General features: G+C 37.1%; 2 protein-coding genes across 2 annotated transcripts; one reads left to right on the top strand and one right to left on the bottom strand.

The window, feature by feature from the left end:
• The first annotated feature begins 134 nt into the window (after positions 1-134).
• On the top strand, positions 135-16979 carry LOC131107580 (L-threonine ammonia-lyase). The gene is made up of 11 exons (XM_058057757.1): positions 135-418; positions 5520-5850; positions 5926-6042; positions 8352-8593; positions 10004-10169; positions 10709-10808; positions 10898-10973; positions 11579-11704; positions 13103-13270; positions 13376-13433; positions 15495-16979. Exons 1-11 carry the CDS (start codon positions 303-305, stop codon positions 15591-15593), a joined length of 1599 nt encoding a protein of 532 aa, XP_057913740.1. The 5' UTR covers positions 135-302; the 3' UTR covers positions 15594-16979.
• Positions 16434-21223, bottom strand: tmem254 (transmembrane protein 254). The gene is made up of 4 exons (XM_058057781.1): positions 21068-21223; positions 19108-19211; positions 17501-17560; positions 16434-17383 (listed from the first exon to the last, which is right to left on the bottom strand). Exons 1-4 carry the CDS (start codon positions 21152-21154, stop codon positions 17266-17268), a joined length of 369 nt encoding a protein of 122 aa, XP_057913764.1. The 5' UTR covers positions 21155-21223; the 3' UTR covers positions 16434-17265.
• Positions 21224-22517: the final 1294 nt, after the last annotated feature.

Raw genomic sequence — 22517 nt, 5'->3', positions numbered from 1 at the left:
TTAGACCGTCTGATTTGCTCTACGTCACAAAAAGGGGAAGTAATCCTGGTCTGGGCCAGGAATAGAGTCCTGGGAGGGGCCAAGCCACCGGAGAGACGCTCCAGAGTCACCGTGCATGTGTCCCGGGATAATCCCTTCTTAAATAGCTTCTGAGCTAGGAAAGAGTCGGGGTAGGACTTGGTCTGTGGACATTAGACCGTGGGAGCAGCACTTTGGAGTATCCGACACCACAAAGATCTGAGGAGGAGTCACACTCAAATACTAAGAAGTTTGGATTCTAAGAGGACCCCGATTCCACCAGGATGAATTTTGCCGCCCAGTTATTTTACTCGAGCTACCTGAGCGAGCGATTGGAACGATTGTTTTCACCGAAGCCGGCGCTTAAAAACAGCGAGGAGAACGACCCCTTCTGGCAGAGGTGGGAAACCAGTAGTGACCCAGACCCATCAGAGCTCTCTTCTCCCCAGACCAACCCAGTAGTGAAACCCCATCTTTGGGACCAAAATCAATCCTCACTTCAAAACAAAGGAAAGACTCCCAGTGTTAGCTCATTGGCGTCTTCGGTCCCTCTTCCTGTTTCTCCTCCACTTTTACAACTCCCTCGAAGAAACCCCCCTCATGGCAAAAAAGGATCACCTTCTCTTCCAAATCCTGATTTGGCTCCTGGGGTTTTCACACCAAGAGTATCCAAACTTCCTTCTGAAAAGTTTCTTTCCCCTCAGATGTACACCCCGAAAACTCCTCTCCATCCATTCAAGTCGCTAACAGCAACGTCCACTCCAAAACTCCCATCATCCTCAGTCCCCACTTCATGTAGGAACGAATTACTTCCTTCCCTCCATTCTTTGGTAGACATTCTCCTTCGTGCAGCCCTCTACTTTATTCTCCTTCTAGTCACCAGGTAATGCATCGTGTTAACAATACATATTTGACCAAACATTTGGATATGTTTCTGTTCTTTGGTGTAATTATAGAAAGGGTAATACTGTATATGACGTCTGGTATACTTCTCGGTTTTACTCACTATTGACACTCGGAAAAATAAGATATTGCCTGGTACAATTTGTAGTACCTGTCCCCAGGGTGTCAGGCATGCCCAGATGATACTACTGTAAATGGGCGACATCAGCAATTTCTGTTGGAAGATTTGGTTACATTGGGAAGAGTCAATGTCTGGAGTCAGTTGGAAGATTCGGTTACATTGGGAAGAGTCAATGTCTGGAGTCAGTTAGAAAGTTTGGTTACGTTGGGAAGAGTCAATGTCTGGAGTCAGTTGGAAGATTCGGTTACATTGGGAAGAGTCAATGTCTGGAGTCAGTTAGAAGATTCGGTTACATTGGGAAGAGTCAATGTCTGGAGTCAGTTAGAAGATTCGGTTACATTGGGAAGAGTCAATGTCTGGAGTCAGTTAGAAGATTCGGTTATGTTGGGAAGAGTCAATGTCTGGAGTCAGTTAGAAAGTTTGGTTACATTGGGAAGAGTCAATGCCTGGAGTCTGTTAGAAGATTTGGTTCCATTGGGAAGAGTCAATGTCTGGAGTCAGTTAGAAGATTTGGTTACACTGGGAAGAGTCAATGTCTGGAGTCAGTTGGAAGATTCGGTTACACTGGGAAGAGTCAATGTCTGGTGTCAGTTGGAAGATTCGGTTGCATTGGGAAGAGTCAATGTCTGGAGTCAAATGGAAGATTCGGTTACATTGGGAAGAGTCAATGTCTGGAGTCAGTTAGAAGATTCGGTTACATCTGGAAGAGTCAATGTCTGGAGTCAGAAGATTTGGTTACATTGGGAAGAGTCAATGTCTGGAGTCAGTTAGAAGATTCGGTTCCATTGGAAAGAGTCAATGTCTGGAGTCAGTTAGAAAGTTTGGTTCCATTGGGAAGAGTCAATGTCTGGAGTCAGAAGATTTGGTTCCATTGGGAAGAGTCAATGTCTGGAGTCAGTTAGAAGATTCAGTTCCATTGGAAAGAGTCAATGTCTGGAGTCAGTTAGAAAGTTTGGTTCCATTGGGAAGAGTCAATGTCTGGAGTCAGTTGGAAGATTCAGTTCCATTGCGAAGAGTCAATGTCTGGAGTCAGTTTGCCTAAATTAATCGTTTCAAGCTTAAAAATGGCTAAATGAACTAAACTACGAATATCGGGCAATCAGGAGACACAATCAAAGACGATGATGATATGTCGTATTCTACACTGGTCATGAGGTGTCAATCATGTTTCCGTGACCCACAAAAGCCAGACTTAATAGTTGGGAACTTTTATGGCAGGTTTGAATTATCTCATAAAACTCACAATCACCTCTAAAAACACGTAACCTGAAACTCAACTCTGAAGCCTCCACATCACTTCCTGTCCACCTCCCATTCAGCTCCCCCAGCATCAGAACACATTATAGCAAAACACATGAGTCTTATTTATGTCTTAAATGCTATTTATTTAGTCTTACTATGTACTTGCTAGGTGGGGAAGTACATAATAATACAATAATAGTAAGAATGTTATCAATTATATTTAGAAGGTCGTAAACAAGTTTTAGATAACCTAACAATAAAAATATTTTGTTCATGAATAAGGAATCCTATATTGTGAAAATTCGAATTCTGGAACCAATTAACCGCGATAAACTAGGGATTATTTTAGCTTTACTTATGCTACCACTATTGGCTTACTATATAAGAATATGCTACTTCTAACCACACAGTGTTGTTTACGAGGATGCTATGGAATAATGGAGTGCCATTCTCCGATAAGTAGGGCAAAGGGCGATAACGGAGCCGGATGACAAAGTGAAAGGTCGGAGTGTTGTGGTTGAAATAACAGCAGCTCTGAATAGCATGAGCTATGTTTCCGAAGCCCGTTCCACCTGCTGGATTCTAAATGTAATCTCACCAAAGCGACCTGGAAAGCCATGACACACCCTTACTCAAAGATTCAAACCTTACTGTTAACCAAATGTGATCTTCTTTAGTGTCTAGGTGACGGGGTTAATCCCCAAAGAATGTAAGCCAATTATTATGTTTATTCTGTGTGGCTAACTAAGCAGTGGCAAAAGCAGCCGCATGTCTAAGGTTTGCTACAAAAGCTTTTCTTTAAAGCTGGACCGTTTAAAGGAGCCTTCGATTATATTTGAACTCAATTTATCGAACTGCAATCAATCAAACTTTGCGGCTTTGGCCCCTTAATTGCCACTTTCATCGTATGTGTGAGAGAAAAGACGTGAACAACTAATGAACCATCAGTTGACTCGTATATGTAATCCGTCAGAGTGGAAACCGGCTTGGCGTGAAAGGTGAATCAATTCATCTTAGACAGAAGAGCGATTTTATGCCAAGAATGAGGCCATATTGGTTTCAAATTAGATGAGTTCAGGGTAACTTTTTTTCCCTAAAACTGGCACAATGTCGCCAGTCAATGTCTGGAGTCAGTTAGAAGATTTGGTTCCATTGGGAAGAGTCAATGTCTGGAGTCAGTCAGAAGATTCAGTTACATTGAGAGGAGTCAATGTCTGGAGTCAGTCAGAAGATTCGGTTCCGTTGGGAAGAGTCAATGTCTGGAGTCAGTTAGGAGATTTGGTTCCATTGGGAAGAGTCAATGTCTGGAGTCAGTCAGAAGATTTGGTTACATTGGGAAGAGTCTATGTCTGGAGTCAGAAGATTTGGTTACATTAGGAATAGTCAATGTCTGGAGTCAATTAGAAGATTTGGTTCCATTGGGAAGAGTCAATGTCTGGAGTCAGTTTTCGAAGATTCGGTTCCATTGGGAAGAGTCAATGTCTGGAGTCAGTTAGAAGATTCGGTTACATTGGGAAGAGTCAATGTCTGGATTCAGTTTGGAGATTTGGATTCATTGTCTGGAGTCAGTTAGAAGATTCGGTTCCATTGGGAAGAGTCAATGTCTGGAGTCAGTTAGAAGATTCGGTTCCATTGGGAAGAGTCAATGTCTGGAGTCAGTTAGGAGATTCGGTTACATTGGGAAGAGTCCATGTCTGGAGTCAGTCAGAAGATTTGGTTACATTGGGAAGAGTCAATGTCTGGAGTCAGTTAGAAGATTTGGTTACATTGGGAAGAGTCAATGTCTGGAGTCAGTTAGAAGATTTGGTTCCATTGGAAAGAGTCAATGTCTGGAGTCAGTTAGAAAGTTTGGTTCCATTGGGAAGAGTCAATGTCTGGAGTCAGAAGATTCGGTTACATTGGGAAGAGTCAATGTCTGGAGTCAGTTAGAAGATTCGGTTACATTGGGAAGAGTCAATGTCTGGAGTCAGTTAGAAGATTCGGTTCCATTGGGAAGAGTCAATGTCTGGAGTCAGTTAGGAGATTTGGTTCCATTGGGAAGAGTCAATGTCTGGAGTCAGTTAGAAGATTTGGTTACATTGGGAAGAGTCAATGTCTGGAGTCAGTTAGAAGATTCGGTTCCATTGGGAAGAGTCAATGTCTGGAGTCAGTTAGAAGATTCGGTTCCATTGGGAAGAGTCAATGTCTGGAGTCAGTTAGGAGATTTGGTTACATTGGGAAGAGTCAATGTCTGGAGTCAGTTAGGAGATTTGGTTCCATTGGGAAGAGTCAATGTCTGGAGTCAGTTTTCGAAGATTCGGTTCCAATGGGAAGAGTCAATGTCTGGAGTCATTTAGAAGATTCGGTTCCATTGGGAAGAGTCCATGTCTGGAGTCAGTTAGAAGATTCGGTTCCATTGGGAAGAGTCAATGTCTGGAGTCAGTTAGAAGATTTGGTTCCATTGGGAAGAGTCGATATCTGGAGTCAGTTAGAAGATTTGGTTCCATTGGGAAGAGTCGATGTCTGGAGTCAGTTAGAAGATTTGGTTCCATTGGGAAGAGTCAATGTCTGGAGTCAGTTTTCGAAGATTCGGTTCCAATGGGAAGAGTCAATGTCTGGAGTCAGTTAGAAGATTCGGTTACATTGGGAAGAGTCAATGTCTGGAGTCAGTTAGAAGATTCGGTTACATTGGGAAGAGTCAATGTCTGGAGTCAGTTAGAAGATTTTGTTACATTGGGAAGAGTCCATGTCTGGAGTCAGTTAGAAGATTTTGTTCCATTGGGAAGAGTCCATGTCTGGAGTCAGTTAGAAGATTTTGTTCCATTGGGAAGAGTCCATGTATGGAGTCAGTTAGAAGATTCGGTTACATTGGGAAGAGTCAATGTCTGGAGTCAGTTAGAAGATTTGGTTACATTGGGAAGATTCAATGTCTGGAGTCAGTTCGAAGATTTGGTTACATTAGGAAGAGTCAATGTCTGGAGTCAGAAGATTTGGTTACATTGGGAAGAGTCAATGTCTGGAGTCAGTTAGAAGATTCGGTTCCATTGGGAAGAGTCAATGTCTGGAGTCAGTTAGAAGATTTGGTTACATTGGGAAGAGTCAATGTCTGGAGTCAGTTAGAAGATTCGGTTCCATTGGGAAGAGTGAACGTCCTTAGGGTGCTTGACTGAAGGTGAATACAAATAGCATTTGATATAAGGTCATTTGTTGGTATGAGTATGATAGATTCTACCATATAATGTCTTATCTCACCTAGAGAGGAGCTGCGTCTGGGTCCAGCAGAACCAGGTAACCCTTACAAAGTAGGTCTGGTCAGTAATGGGGCCGTGGGCCGCAGACCGACCCTTATTGAACCAGAGAGGCTGAAGGACTTTGGTGAGGAGGAACTCGTCAATGGAGACGTGAAGGTCCACGACACCAAAGTGGCGACAGAAGCACCATTCGTCACGCTAAAGGACCCACCCAAAACCAGAAGAGTCAGTGAGTTCAGGATCGTCCCGAGACCGCCTGCTCAGTACCTGCGCTTCGAGGACATCAGCGCCGCTGCTTTCACGATCCAATCAGGGATACAGAAGACACCTTGCACGGTAAACCCACAACACGTGGTGGAATATAGCGGGGCGGGTTTGGAACATCTGGATCATCTTCTTTGTGTTTCTCAGTACTCCCGGCTGTCCAAACAGTACGGTATGGAGATCTACCTGAAGAAGGAGCACCTTCACTACACAGGCTCGGTGAAGGAAAGAGGAGCGTTGTACCTGCTCTCGTCCCTAACACAAGTAAGACATCCATCCATCCATCCATCCATTCATTCATTTGCTACCGCTTATCCTCACGAGGGTCGCAGGCGTGCTGGAGCCTATCCCAGCTGACTTTTTTATTTTTGTTATTTTTGTTAAAATTGTATCTTTTAGAATATAGAATAGTCTTGTTAGTACTATTACAAAACCAAAACCGCAGTTTTGTATACATTTCCTTTCATTTTAGCTGTTAGCTAGAGGAGTTTCAGCCATGTTGTTTGGTCTAGAGACGGTGCCACTGAGGAAAGGACAGGAAGGAGAACTGGAGGTAGCAGAGATGAGGATGCTGAGGTTCTCATTGGGAGTGACCAGGATGGATAGGATCAGGAAGGAGTACATCAGACAGTTTTGTATACCTTTCCTTTCATTTTAGCTGTTTTAGCTAGAAGAGTTTCAGATAAAATGAACCAGGAGTGACCAGGATGGATAGGATCAGGAAGGAGTACATCAGACAGTTTTGTATACCTTTCCTTTCATTTTAGCTGTTTTAGCTAGAAGAGTTTCAGCTGTTTTAGCTAGAGTTTCAGCGAAAATGAAAGGAAAGGTATACAAAACTGTCTGATGTACTCCTTCCTGATCCTATCCATCCTGGTCACTCCTGGTTCATTTTAGCTGAAACCCTTCTAGCTAAAACTGCTCAAATGAAAGGTATACACAACTGTCTGATGTACTCCTTTCCTGATCCTATCCATCCTGGTCACTCCCAATGAGAACCTCAGCATCCTCATCTCTGCTACCTCCAGTTCTGCTTCCTGTCTTTTCCTCGGTGGCACCGTCTCTAGACCAAACAACATGGCTGGTCTCGCAAACAGGTAGCAGAGATGAGGATGCTGAGGTTCTCATTGGGAGTGACCAGGATGGATAGGATCGGAAAGGAGTACATCAGACAGTTTTGTATACCTTTCCTTTCATTTTAGCTGAAACTCTTCTAGCTAAAACAGCGCGAACTGAAACTCTTCTAGCTAAAACAGCTAAAATAAAAGGAAAGGTATACAAAACTGTCTGATGTACTCCTTCCTGATCCTATCCATCCTGGTCACTCCTGGTTCATTTTAGCTGAAACTCTTCTAGCTAAAACTGCTCAAATGAAAGGTATACACAACTGTCTGATGTACTCCTTCCTGATCCTATCCATCCTGGTCACTCCCAATGAGAACCTCAGCATCCTCATCTCTGCTACCTCCAGTTCTGCTTCCTGTCTTTTCCTCGTTGGCACCGTCTCTAGACCAAACAACATTGCTGGTCTCGCCACAGGTAGCAGAGATGACGATGCTGGGTTCTCATTGGGAGTGACCAGGATGGATAGGATCAGGAAGGAGTACATCAGACAGTTTTGTATACCTTTCCTTTCATTTTAGCTCAAACTCTTCTAGCTAAAACAGCGCAAACTGAAACTTGTCTAGCTAAAACAGCTAAAATGAAAAGGAAAGGTATACAAAAATGTCTGATGTACTCCTTCCTGATCCTATCCATCCTGGTCACTCCTGGTTTTCATTTTAGCTGAAACTCTTCTAGCTAAAACAGCTAAAATGAAAGGAAAGGTATACCAAACTGCCTGATGTACTCCTTCCTGATCCTATCCATCCTGGTCACTCCCAATGAGAACCTCAGCATCCTCATCTCTGCTACCTCCAGTTCTGCTTCCTGTCTTTTCCTCGTTGGCACTGTCTCTAGACCAAACAACATGGCTGGTCTCGCAAACAGGTAGCAGAGATGAGGATGCTGAGGTTCTCATTGGGAGTGACCAGGATGGATAGGATCAGGAAGGAGTACATCAGACAGTTCTGTATACCTTTCCTTTCATTTTAGCTGAAACTTTTATATCACAGCTAAAATGAAAGGACATGTTTACAAACATTGAGAGTGACCAGGATGGATAGGATCAAGAATGAGTACATCAGAGGGACATTACATGTTAGAAGGCTTGGAGATAAAGTCCTTTAGACCAGACTGAGATGGTTGGGACATGTCCAGAGGAGAGATAGTGAATATATTGGTAAAAGGATGCTGCGTTTGGAGCAGGTAGGAGACATAGAGGAAGACCAAAGAGGAGGTTTATGGATGTCGTGAGGAGGATGCAGGAGATTTATTTGCTGTGACGACCCCAGAAGGGAAAACCGAAAGACAAAGAAGAATAAGGACAGTGCTAACAGTCTTGGAAACATGTGTTTTTCCATATTTTTTCAACTTTCCATACTTTTCCAGACCTGGAAATATATTAAAAATGTTCATATAACCCTAAAAGAGTTGCTAAAGGATCATCCTTGGGTGACTCGATGTATTTCCAGGAGCAGCAGAGAAAGGGTGTGATTGTTGCCACCGACTGTAACTTCTCAATGGCCGTGGCCCACCATGCTGTGGAGCTGAAGATCCCCGTGTTTGCCATCATGCCGTCATGTTGTTCCTCACCTCGTCTCCGGATCTACAGAGATTACGGGGCCATGGTCATCTCCTACGGCAGCACCGGTCACGATTCTCAGAACCACGCGCGCCATTTGGCCAAAGACAATGGATACCTTTACCTAGAAGAGTGAGTTCATATTTGACTTGACTTTACTGTACATGTGGTACCTTGTAGTATTATGCAAGTTTATTGGGTACCAATTAAGCCTTGTATGGTTTATTATGTGGTTTTTCAACTGTTATGGTCTTGCTTTTTTTCACCGGGGTTCCTTGATGTTTTCATTAGCGATTGCTGTATTTGCAGGAATTGATTGTGTGCTTTACCCTGCAATATTTACAACACCAGTAGAAACACATTTCATCATCATTTCACCATATATCAAAATTTATGAAAGGAGTCTGATCTGAAAGGCTATGAATGCTGAAACAAGCTTTTTTTTTTAAAAAAAATATGGCTTTAACCGTACAAGGAAGTCTAACATAATGTATTCCTTAATGCTGTAATGATTTTTTTCTTCTTTATTTCGAACATGAAAAACATCCAAAGCACAACAAAGCAACCAAAATCAATACAAATAAAAATACCTATGTTTATATAAACATACACAAATGTCTACTTTATTATGAGTCTAATGGTTGCTATACTGTAGGGGTGTTGTTTCATGTCTTGAGGTCTCTAATAAGGTTAGGAAAAACACATTTAGAAGGTCATAAACAGGTTTTCTATGCTCCGACTATGAAAGTATTATGTTTATAAATCAGGAATCCTACTGTAGAACCCATTAGCGGCCATAAACGAGGTATTACTGTGTATTGATGGCTGCTGTGAAGAAGATAATTAAGACCAAAACCTTATTTAACAATCACAGTAAAATAAAGTGTAATCCTGTTTTGCAATTCGGGCGAGGAAAGTATTTGATCTGCTGTTTGATTTTAAATTTTAAATTTTAAATTTTAAATTTTAAATTTTAAATTTTAAATTTTAAATTTTAAATTTTAAATTTTTAATTTTTAATTTTTAATTTTTAATTTTTAATTTTTAATTTTTAATTTTTAATTTTTAATTTTTAATTTTTAATTCATTTGTTCACTTCCTGCCTTTCTAATCTAATTCAAGTTTTCTATTTTCTATTTTCTATTTAAATTTTAAATTTTAAATTTTAAATTTTAAATTTTAAATTTTAAATTTTAAATTTTAAATTTTAAATTTTAAATTTTAAATTTTAAATTTTAAATTTTAAATTTTAAATTTTAAATTTTAAATTTTAAATTTTCTATTCAAAAATGTAAAATGTAAAATGTAAAATTTAAAATGTATTCAAAAATGTAAAATTTAAAATGTAAAATTTAAAATTTAAAATTTAAAATTTAAAATGAGCCAAATCAGAGCCAATTTTAAATTTTAAATTTTAAATTTTAAATTTTAAATTTTAAATTTTAAATTTTAAATTTTAAATTTTAAATTTTAAATTTTAAATTTTAAATTTTAAATTTTAAATTTTAAATTTTAAATTTTAGTTTGTTTTGTCTTGTTCAGAGATGAAAGTGCCATCTACCTGGCAGGACTGGGCACGGTGGGCATGGAGATTTACGAGCAAGTGCCCAAACTTGATGCAGTGGTGGTGCCCGCAGCGGGACAGTATGGACTCCTGGCGGGCACGGCGGCGGCCATCAAGCATCTCAACACACACATTCTTGTCATAGTAAGTTGATGCTCGAAGGCGAAAGAGGCCAACTAGAACGTAAGAATGTATAAAGCTCGTTAAAATGTGATCAATTGGCTCATTTGCAGCTTCGATTGAGCACCGACTAAATGAGGTTACATTTCCCATAAACCCTTGCTTCCTGTTGCAAGGACAAGTTACTCGCCTCCCACATTTCTCTGGTGTGGATCCAAAGATGTTTTTCATTCGGCTTGGTTTTCCGGAACAAGATAAATGTGTTTGATGTTTCTCTCCTGTTTTCCTTGCCTCCGTTATCCACTCACAGCCGAATCTCTCACAGCTTTCCGCTTGTTTACATTAGACGGAAATGTTTTTTTTTTTGGCTTTACCTTGCATTTCAATCACATGGGGGATGTTTTATAAATTATAGGCATGCATACTTGTGTTTTTTGTGATGGAAGAATTAAAGACTTTGTGGAAAACATCTACAATTTTTTTTCAAATATTTTGTGCTGTATGTATTCATGGTCCTAACAAATCAACCAGATGATAATTAGTGTGTGTTTTTTCCTCAACAGGGAATAGAACCTGAAGCTTTCCCTTTGCTGCGGCAATCTCTGAAGATCGATGGTCCCATCAAAGACCTGCACAGCAACCCCAATACCAAATTGTATGGAGGTAAACAGCAAAATGAATGGTGGTCATATTAGATACGGAGCTAAGATCTATCAAAGCAAGCTTAAATAACTGGTTCTCCGTGTTGGCAGATCTCATGGAGCGCTCGCTCGGCATCAACACCTTCCACCTGGCCAAGAAGCTGGTAGATAAGGTCGTCTCTGTCAGGTAGACCACAGCGAACATATTGTAGGATACAGTATGTACTTTCCTCTAAACTCTACTGCTAGCTGGATGTTGAGATACATATCTGATTTTGGATCAACATTTGCAATAAAAAAGTTAAATATTCATCCAAAATCGGGTTCCTAAAAGGTCAGTTCAAATCTTAAATCAAAATGCTATTCATAATGATATTTACAATTCTAATTGAGGATGTAACATTGACTAATAAGTCATTATAGACTCATTATAGCATTGCTACTTATCGTGTATTTGAGTACAATTATTGCAATACAATACAATTACATTACAAGAATACAATTACAATTATTAATTCTTGAAATTATTTGTGCAATTTACTGTTTACGCTGTGCATTGTTGTTCATATTTGATGTCATCTATTTATTCACCACATTATTATTACTAATATTATATTATTAATATTTAATATTAGTTATTTATTAATATATAAAAATATTAATTAATATATAATATTAATATTTAATTAGTAATATTAATATTATTAATAATATTTGAATTAGTTATTAATAATATTAATTATTAATTAATAATAAATCTATCCATCCATCCATCCATCTATCTCGTCACAGCGAGGAGGATTCTTTGGTGGCGATGTTGCGGTTTCAAGAGTTTGAGCGCTCCACGGTGGACACGGAGGGAGCGATGGGATTGGCTGCCATCCTGGCAGGACAGCTGCCAGAACTGAGAGGCAAAAGGTGGGTAAAAATATATCTATTATATATATTTATAGCAGCGTGTGTGTGTAAGGCTCATTTGCATACTAACACAATCATGGTTTAGCAATATTGTATGCAGGTGACATAGTTGGGCTGGAGGAGATACAACACAACAAAAATTTAATTAAAAAATATTTAAATTTCATTAAAAAAATGTAATTTAATTTTAAATAAAAATAATTAACTATTTTAGGAAAGCAGGAAGTGAACAAATGTAACAGTTACTGATTGTAAAAGTACCAGATGGAGGGGTAGGATTTAATAAGCTTTGCTTCTTCCTACTCCTTTTGGACATGTGGAACTGGGAACTGATTATGGGATGCACTCAATTGGAATCTGATGCATGTTCAAATGAAATAAAACCATTACCATTACCATTACCATTAACATGCTCCACAGGAAGTAGGAAGTGGAAAAGCATGGAGGAGTGTAGCACGTGCAAGGGAAATTTTAACGTATGTACCCGTGTACACACGTGTACACACACACAGTTTAGTTCAAAATGTGAAAATTGGAAATAGTTCATGGTGTTATATTTGTAAATAAATAGTTATTTGGGTCTAAAACAACCATTTCTCTGTGTTATTTATGTTGTTATGCTATGCTATGCTATGCTATGCTATGCTATGCTGTTATGTTATGTTGTTATGCTATGCTGTGCTGTGCTGTGCTGTGCTGTGCTGTGCTGTGCTATGCTATGCTATGCTATGCTATGCTATGCTATGCTGTTATGTTATGTTATGTTGTTATGCCATGCTATGCTATGCCATGCTATGCTATGCTATGCTATGCTATGCTATGCTATGCTATGCTATGCTATGCTATGCTATGCTATGTTATGCTCTGCTATGCTGTGCTGTGCTGTTATGTTATGTTGTTATGCTATGCTATGCTGTGCTGTGCTGTGCTGTGCTGTGCTGTGCTGTGCTGTGCTGTGCTGTGCTGTGCTGTGCTGTGCTGTGCTATGTTATGTTATGTTATGTTATGTTATGTTATGTTATGTTATGTTATGTTATGTTATGTTATGTTATGTTATGTTATGTTATGTTATGCTATGCTATGCTATGCTATGCTATGCTATGGCATAGTTATTCTGGCTAAATATGTATGTGTCAAAGTGAAAGTTATGCTTGAAATATATTTTTTCACAAAAAGCTGTTTTTCTCCTTTTGGTACTGGTATGTTGCTGAAACTTATTAAAATGAAGAAACTATTAAAATAAGTCAAAATCCTCTAAAATGTACTAGAGGAGATTTTTTTGTTGGGTGACCCCGAGTTCCTTCAGTTCCATTGTGCTTTTCTTGACTTTATACACAACACGTGAATAGAATGTCATCAGCTAAAATGTTTCTACTGTGTTTCTACTGTTTCTGGTAGAGTCGCGGTGGTGGTGAGCAGCGCTAACATGGAGCTGGATCTGGTGAGGCAGTGCGTGGACCGAGCTCTGGTGCTGGATGACCGCGTCAGCAAGTTCTCAGTGCAGCTGGGAGAATGGCCGGGAGACATGGCCAAGCTGCTGGACGTCTTGTCCAGAGAGGACGTCAGGTGAGGCGGCAGACGCGGGCGATGCGGACAATAAAGCAAAGGATTAATTGTCGGACATTTTGTATGATTTCTACACGGCTCTCATTCTGCCATCGCCATTCCCAGGTTGTTGGACGTCAGTCATCGGAGGCATAGTGACAAGTCAAACCTCTTCAATGCAAAGGTGATCGACTGCTTTTTCCACCTCAAACTGATTATATATTATATATATATTACATATTATAAATTAATAATATATGATTTTATATATAATATAATATATTATATAATATAACGTCATTGTGAGTCAAAAGCTCCTGTCACACATTTACAAGAATACACACACACGTAAGTCTTATTTATGTCTATAAAAAATATATATTTTTGGAACTCTGCATTGAAATATAATGTGATAATGTGATAATATGCATATTAACCAACCAGACTGCTGCTGTGTGTTCATTATCTGTATGATTATGTCTACTTTATTGGATAATATGAGTGTAAAGGTGACTATAGGGGTGTTATTTCATGTCTAGAGGGCTCTAATAATGTTAAAAGCTGTGTTTAGAAGGAGGGAAGTAAAGGTTTTCTATGCTTTAACTATGAAAATATTCAATTTACAAATAATTCCTCATATTACAAATTTATTCTTGTACTTTTCTTCTCGTAATGGTTTGTCTTTATTCCCATCACATTATCATTTTTCTTCCGAAGTAATTTTTAAAAATTACTTTATTGTATGTTTTCTTTGTTTCTCATAATATTACATCTTTTTTTTAAAATGAAGTCTTTTTCCTTTAATATTTCTACTCTAAGCTACAAAAATGTCATAGCTTTTTCATATAATATTACGAGGTTTTGTCTTTAATGTGATAATATGCATATTAACCAACCAGACTGCTGCTGTGTGTTAATTTCTGGATGATTATGTCTACTTTATTGGGTAATATGAGTGTAAAGGTGACTATAGGGGTGTTATTTCATGTCTAGAGGGCTCTAATAATGTTAAAAACTGTGTTTAGAAGGAGGGAAGTAAAGGTTTTCTATGCTTTAACTATGAAAATATTCAATTTACAAATAAGGAAAAATGGATACGAAAGCCAGTGTGCAAATGTGATATGTCAATTTCCAAGAAATAGGATCCCTTATTAAAAAATTGAATATTTTTGAAGTTAGAGAAAACCCGTTTTCGACTTTTTAACATTATTAGAGTCCTCTAGACATGAAATAGCACCCCTATAGTCATCTTTGCACCTGTATTACCCCAATATAGTAGACATAATAACAGAAAACAAGCCATAATATAGACTCACACATGTTAGAGTTATAGCGTTAGGAGAATTAAACAGGTTTTCCATGCTTTAACTATGAAAATATTCTATTTACAAATAAGGAAAAATTGATCCAAAAGTCAGTGTGCAGTAATCCCAAATTATGTTAATTGGTTCCAGAACCAAATGTGATATGTAAATTTCCACGAAATAGGATCTCTTATTAATAAATGGAATATTTTTGTAAATAGAGCACAGAAAACCTGTTTATGACTTTCTAAATACGTTTTTTTTAACATTATTAGAGCCCTCTAGACATGAAATAGCACCCCTATAGTCATCTTTGCACCTGTATTACCCCAATATAGTAGACATAATAACAGAAAACAAGCCATAATATAGACTCACACATGTTAGGAGTTATAGTTATTAGGAGAATTAAACAGGTTTTCCATGCTTTAACTATGAAAATATTTTATTTACAAATAAGGAAAAATGGATACGAAAGTCAGTGTGCAAATGTGATATGTCAATTTCCAAGAAATAGGATCCCTTATTAAAAAATGGAATATTTTTGAAGTTAGAGAAAACCCGTTTTCGACTTTTTAACATTATTAGAGTCCTCTAGACATGAAATAGCACCCCTATAGTCATCTTTGCACTTGTATTACCCCAATATAGTAGACATAATAACAGAAAACAAGCCATAATATAGACTCACACATGTTAGGAGTTATTAGTTATTAGTTATTAGGAGAATTAAACAGGTTTTTCATGCTGCTAACTATGAAAATATTCTATTTACAAATAAGGAATCCTACTTCATGCAAATTCACATATCACATTGAGGTGTGGAATCAGTTACTGTCATTTCTATAGTGATGACAGGCACAGTATTGAGTGACTGGAAGCATGTAACTAAGTGTGTGTGTGTGTGTGTGTGTGTGTGTGTGTATGTGTGTGTGTGACAGGTGGAGTGTGTGGTGGAAACCAGGGACAAGACCCAAAGCACCCAACTGAGGAAGACGCTGAGCGAACGCTACCCATCTCTATGTTGGCTGGAGCGATGATGTCGTGGCCACCAAGGAATCGAACATATTGTATATTTTCCATAGACTGAAGTCACATTCGCTCGACGGATGGAGAAAAAAACAAGACGATGGTAGAGAAACTATTCTTTATAATGTATCCATTGTTTATGCTATCACATATAACACATACAGTATGTGTTGTTTACAGCATTTCAATCAGATACCGATATCAACCGATATATCAGGCCGATAAATATCGGTACCGATAATTATCGGACATCCCTAATTACAATAGTTTGTCATTTTTCTGTCACATCTTTTGGTGGTACACCGGCGTCTAATTGTGTTGGAATGGTGACCCCTGAATAAGCAGTGGTCAATAATAATATTAGTTATTACTAATAAAATGGAACCTTGGTTTGCATACGCCCCAGTTAGCATGTTTTTCAAAAGTGTTTCCCCGTGTACATGTACCCGTTAGAGTACAATACTGCGTGTTTTTATGTTATTAATACACTGTGTGGGCGGCACGGTGGTCTAGGGGTTAGCGCGCAGACCTCACAGCTAGGAGACCAGGGTTCAATTCCACCCTCGGGAATCTCTGTGTGGAGTTTGCATGTTCTCCCCGTGCATGCGTGGGTTTTCTCCGGGTACTCCGGTTTCCTCCCACATTCCAAAAAACATGCTAGGTTAATTAGCGACTCCAAATTGTCCATAGGTATGAATGTGAGTGTGAATGGTTGTTTGTCTATATGTGCCCTGTGATTGGCTGGCGACTAGTCTAGGGTGTACCCCGCCTTACGCCCGAAGACAGCTGGGATAGGCTCCAGCACCCCCCGCGACCCTCGTGAGGAAAAGCGGTAGAAAATGAATGAATGAATGAATACACTGTGTAAGCAAACTGTGTTCTTGCTAACAAAATGGAAACCAAAACAGGAAGTCAGCAGTGTCGCCGATTTATGATGTCATCAGGAGTTGATGCTCATTATCACTTTCATTCATACTATATTTCTATGTATTTTGACATGTTTTCTGCATTTATACTTAGTTGATTTAAGCGTATTGCGTTACTATATTTGGCTGTTTGGAACAGATTAATTAGATTCGTATTTTTTAATGGGAATCGCGTACATTTTGGTTAGAGTCAGACCTCGTGGAATGGATTCATGACGCTAACCAAGGTTCCATTGTTTATACTAAAAATAATGCAAACGGCGACTTGACTGACATGAGTTTGTTAATACAAGAAAATGCTGTACTCTAATGAAAGTACCTCGGGATTTAAATTTCTACTGGTTTTCTAAAGTATACCATCCAAAGTGTATGTATTTCTGCTTGTTGCTAATTAGCACTGATGCTAACATCGCCCATCCGTCGTTGTCCTTGTACTAAAATGTTTCCGAGTAATACATTAAGAATGAAAAACTCCCAGTGTTACTTGCTGTAAGTTTTATTTTTGAGTTTTATGACCCTTCAATCCAAATAGCATGTAAATATTATGAAAGTATGAAAACACGAAGAACATTTTCAGCACAATATTTATCTCCCTGATGTAAGTATGACTAATTATTTAACTATACGGTATAGAATAGTCACTCTAACGATGTAAAGATAAAGTCTAAACTCCAAGTCATCACAGCATCAACACTTCATTAATAAAGTAAAAGCACTATTTTAAACGCATTGTTATCGGTTGCTCTTGACGTCGTCTTCAGTGCAGTTTGGGGCGCTCTGGGTTGTATTTGATCAGTAGACCGAGAGAAGCGAAGCCGAATATAAAGGTCTGCAAGAACCAGCAGGAGCTGGTAGACATGTTGATGCCTTTATTGCTGCAAAAGCAAAGAACTCTAATTAGAGTCAGCAGTTAGTTCACTCACGTTTAGGCTATTTTAAAAAGGTGGACAATAGCACCATCTAGTGGACATCAGCGTCAACTGCATTCTTACCTGCAGAGTTTTAAGGCGACCAGGGCTTCAATAACATGGATAGCCACTGTAGCCCACCACCTGTGGGAAAACAACACAAATGGTCTTTAAATTAGGGATGTCCGGGGCAGTTAAGGAGCCATTTTTGTTTTTTATAATTATGGGATGTCCTAACTTTTTCCAAAAATACAAAAAAAAACTGCATTTCAGCTTTACGATATACTGTAGCTGAAATGTTATTCATTATTCATTATTTTCTAGTTTATTCTCATAGAAATTATGACTTTTTCCTTGTATATTTTACAACAATTTATTCTTGTAATGATGGCTCTGTTCTTATTATAGACTTTATTCTTGTAATTTTATGTCTTCCAAACCTAATTTTTCAGAAATTACAATTTAATTGTGTTTCTTGTTTCTCGTGCTATTGCATGTTTCAATAAAAACACATTTTTTTCCTTTAAAAGTTCCATGCTACTAAAATAACCAAATTCCTCATATTACAAATTTATTCTAGTACTTTTCTTCTCGTAATGGTTTGACTTTATTCCCATTAACATTATCACTTTTCTTCCAAGGTAATTTTAAAAAATTACTTTATTTTAAAAATTACTTTATTGTATGTTTTATTTGTTTCTCATAATATTACATCTTTTTTTAAGTCTTTTTCCTTTAATATTTCTACTCTAAGCTATGAAAATGTCATAGCTTTTCCATATAATATTATGAGGTTTTGTCTTTAGAATACCACTTAATATAAATTGTATAATAAATGCATAAATATAAATATAATTAATATAATATAAATATAAATTAATATAATTATTTGGTAATAATAAATTTGGTAAAAACAAAAATAATTTAATATAAATTTGGACTTTTTTCTTCCTTCATTTGCACTGTTGCTTTTGAAAAAAAATCATATATTTCAACTTTTTTTAATATAAATTTTCTTGCTGTAATATTTTAACATCATTCTTGAAATATTACATTTTCCTCAACCCATTTTTTTTATTCTGAGTTATGTGTGTTTCTCATACTACTACAACTTTTGTACAGAAAGTTGTATTGTAAGTTGTATTTTGACTTTATTCTTGTAAAATTACAAACAAAAAAAAATTCTAGCTTTCATGTAAAATTAAATTTTATACCGTACCATAGGCCCCTAATGAGCCGTATTGATATACATATATATGCTGAATATGTACATACAATGGCATCAAATGGCCCCCAACATCCTTCTATGTTTCTGCATGGACAGCCCTGATTTACATGATCCATTCATGAGGTACGGTGTGAAATGCCGCCCATTCAGGAATCACATGACAACTTGCTTCCATACACTGTTTAGTACGTCACGTGACTTATCCCCCCAAGGGTCAGATTGGGCTATCATGTGATTTATGGAAACATCACTGATGAAACTGTTTTAAGAAGTTTGATGTGGAAATGAAGAGCAATGCAGCCAGTGCTTCTGATATTAAAACAAAAATACTAAAATATATTCAGTGATTTAACGTGGCACGTTTAAATTAGGCTACGATCACTTCATTCAGAAAAATCTCTTGCTCACTGTGGGTAAATATTTACACAAGACACACAAACAAAAGCTTGAGATTAGCGCTTACCCTTTGTACAAAATGCTAGCATGGTTGTTCACAAGGTATTTGCAGAAGGTCCCAAACGGGCCGAGGTGATGGTATGGGATTTTTTCAGGCGCAAACACAATGCACTGAAGAAAAGAAACAAAATCAGAATTGGTCAGGGGCAATGAAAAAAGTACACAGTATGTGTACACGTAGGATGTCTGGCCAAGGCTCATTTTTTTAAATTCTAATAATCCTTGTTAGTTGAAAATAGGGGTGTCCAAAGTGTGCCCCCGGGGTAATTTGTGGCCCGTGGGAGATTTTTTTATTGGCCTTATTGGCCTAACACATTTTAAAAATATAATTAAAAAAGAAAACAATAAAAAAAACATGGAAGAATAGCAGTAATTTGACAAGAATAGAGTAGAAGTATTAGAATAAAGTTAATAAATGTAAAAAATTCATAACAAAAACATTTCATGAGCATACGTAACATGGTAATACTATTATGGGAAAAATAATTTTTGCAATATTATTTTTTTTAGGAAAAAAGTTTTTCTGACATTTTTTTATTTACTTAGATTGGGAAAAAAACTCAAAACAAAAAAAAATAAAATTTAAATAACAAAAATAAAGTCAAAATATGCTGTGAATAAAGCAAAAAAAAAAATCAACACTTGAAATAATACTAATAAATAAAAAAATAACAAAAAACAGCAAAAATGGAAAAGCAAGCATTAGAGAGTAATTCATATATTATATTTAAATATAATTGTATATATTGTTATTAATTTTATATATAATTTTATGTATATAATTTTATATTATATATATATATAATTTTATATATTACATATAAATAATTAATATATGTATGCACACGTATATGCAATCCCTGTCCTTGGTAAGGATTGTCAAATTATATTTATATTTTAATCCTAATAGGGCATTTTGGTGTTTAAAATCAAATAAAAACAAAATCCCATTTTCAACTCAATCTTGTATGAATAGTTTCCCCATGGGAAGTTGGGATCTTTTTTTTTCAAGTTTCTGTAAAACCCACAGAACATGTGATGGCGTTCTATCGACCGACTCTGCAACCTCGGAATGGACCGCAGTGCAAAGGGAAGCCTTGTTTGAGGAATTTGATGCGCTTCCGGTGGGAAATGATCTCTGTTGGCAGCTTTAGTCATGTGAAAATGTGCAATGACAAAACTATTTACAATAATCGATATTTCAAAATGTAAAATAATAATAAAAAAAATCAAGCATATTAATAGTGAAGGCATAGTTTGTGTGCATTAGATGCGATAGTGCATGTAATGCTGTGTCTGTTGTTCACCTGTGGCATGTCAGAGTTCATAGTGTTGCATTCAAAGTAAGTACAAAAGGCCATTGTAGGTAGGGCCCCCCTGTGTCCAGAACTCATTCAATTCATCTGTCATCTATATTCAATGAGCTTTATTCCGTTAGTCGTTTAAATTCATGTGAGACGACTGTAATTAACGTTAAGATCTGCATCCGCATACGTGGCAAAGCAACAGGGACAAACAAACAATGCTCAACAGACGCGGAATGTTGTCACTTTTGCGGTAAACACAAAATAAATAAATGTTAGTATTGTTTTTTTAAAGACGTATGCACAACATCAAAATAGTATTTTCAATAGAATTTAGCATATTGGCTACGACTAGCCAAGATGGGAAGATATGTTCACTTGCACTTTGGGCTTTACGCAACACTGTCATCTGTTTTCTTTTTGCATGGCACAAACAATCCGATTAGATAAAAAGTTAGCCATCAACAAATAATGACAATGGCCTCGGAAGCTAAAATATCCAACAGAAAATTGAGATACACACATACGAGATGCAGCCAAAATGAAAAATTACATTTCTTTTCAGAAGTTTTATGCGATCCGGGGGACTTTTAACGCAACATAATAAGCTAAACGGAAACAGTTTTCGACTACAGTGAATTTAGCATATTTAATTTTACTTACAGTGAAATACCCCAGACCGAACAGTATGGAGACGATCCAAAAAAGGCTGGTTCTTTTAAAATAATCACTTCCATCACTTTTAGCCATCGCTGCTCGTTGTTCGCTGGTCCGACTGTCAAATACGTCCGTGTAACAACAGCAGTACAGACAGCGATACATGGGGGGCTGGTCGGGTATCAGCAGGCTCCTGACGCTTATATTTGTATTTATTTATCATACAAACGAAAACCGGCATTCCAAGCTGAATTTTGTTTATCTATTGCTTATGGAGTGACACAGATGATATTTTTAATGCAGATGACGAGATATATTGTTTATGTATGTACGTACTGGTGGAAACAGCGCTCTCTTGTGGTTGATGTGCTGTATTAACCTTTCATGGTACCTTAATAGAAGCCTGTATGACAGAGTTGGATACCAACGTCATCAATATTGGAAAATTACAACAACAAAAAACCAAAATGCTCCGTCTTCTTGATGAAAAAACACATATTTAATTAAATTGTAATTATGAAATATAAATGTTTACAAGTGATGATGTGTACCAGCACAAATCTTGACTATCTTAATTTTAAAATGAATTCAGCACATTATTATAGTGTTAGTAAATGCATCATTCATTGTTAAAGAATTAGAATTAGAGAAAAAAAAATATTTTTATCCATTTTACAACGATATTACTTTCTGTATTATTGATTATCTATAACTATAATTATTAAAATTGATACAAAAGTCAGTGTGCAGTAATCCCAAATTTTGTTAATTGGTTCCAGAACCAAATGTGATATGTAAATTTCCACAAAATAGGATCCCTTATTAATAAATGGAATATTTTTGTAGTTAGAGCACGGAAAACCTGTTTACGACTTTCTAAATACGTTTTTTTAACATTATTAGAGCCCTCTAGACATGAAATAGCACCCCTATAGTCACATTTGCACTTTTATTACCCAATATAGTAGACATAATAGATAATATAGACTCACACATGTTAGCGTTAGGAGAATTGTTTGGGTTTTTTTTTCTTTTCCGGGACATCAATGTTACATTACTGACCAGCATAGAATACTACATATTCCAACATGTCTTTCAATGTGTCTTCTGAATACTTTATATTTGGATTTTAGTTAATTTAGCAATTTTTATTCTTGAAAATGCATAATTTCAGCAAAAAAATCAATTAAATGCTCATAAATATTTAATCAAATGCTCATAAATATTTAATAGTATTCAATAAAAAATAAATTCGATACTGCAATGGGCAAAATATTATGTATGACGTCTGACAGGATTTGGATAAAGAGTGGGGAGAGTTGTCGGGACTTTGAGGAGCCGTCTCCACATTGAGACATTGATTGTGATCGTTGCTGAGATAAAGATGAAAGGGTCTTTAGTTTGTTAAGTGACCTTCACGCTGCACTGTTTTCTAATACCACCACTGTACCCGTTT

The sequence above is a fragment of the Doryrhamphus excisus genome, chromosome 2, assembly GCF_030265055.1.
Source record: "Doryrhamphus excisus isolate RoL2022-K1 chromosome 2, RoL_Dexc_1.0, whole genome shotgun sequence".
NCBI lineage: Eukaryota > Metazoa > Chordata > Actinopteri > Syngnathiformes > Syngnathidae > Doryrhamphus > Doryrhamphus excisus.
This window is presented reverse-complemented; position numbering and strand designations above follow the sequence as displayed.

Excerpts from the sequence above, each read along its gene's own strand:
- LOC131107580 (XM_058057757.1), top strand. The coding sequence starts at position 303 with ATGAATTTTGCCGCCCAGTTATTTTACTCGAGCTACCTGAGCGAGCGA. Across the intron at positions 6,043-8,351 it reads TGCTCTCGTCCCTAACACAA|GAGCAGCAGAGAAAGGGTGT; the intron begins GTAAGACATCCA and ends ATGTATTTCCAG. Across the intron at positions 10,170-10,708 it reads ACACACACATTCTTGTCATA|GGAATAGAACCTGAAGCTTT; the intron begins GTAAGTTGATGC and ends TTTCCTCAACAG.
- tmem254 (XM_058057781.1), bottom strand. The coding sequence starts at position 21,154 with ATGGCTAAAAGTGATGGAAGTGATTATTTTAAAAGAACCAGCCTTTTT. Across the intron at positions 19,212-21,067 it reads TCGGTCTGGGGTATTTCACT|TGCATTGTGTTTGCGCCTGA; the intron begins GTAAGTAAAATT and ends TCTTTTCTTCAG. Across the intron at positions 17,384-17,500 it reads GTCGCCTTAAAACTCTGCAG|CAATAAAGGCATCAACATGT; the intron begins GTAAGAATGCAG and ends TTGCTTTTGCAG.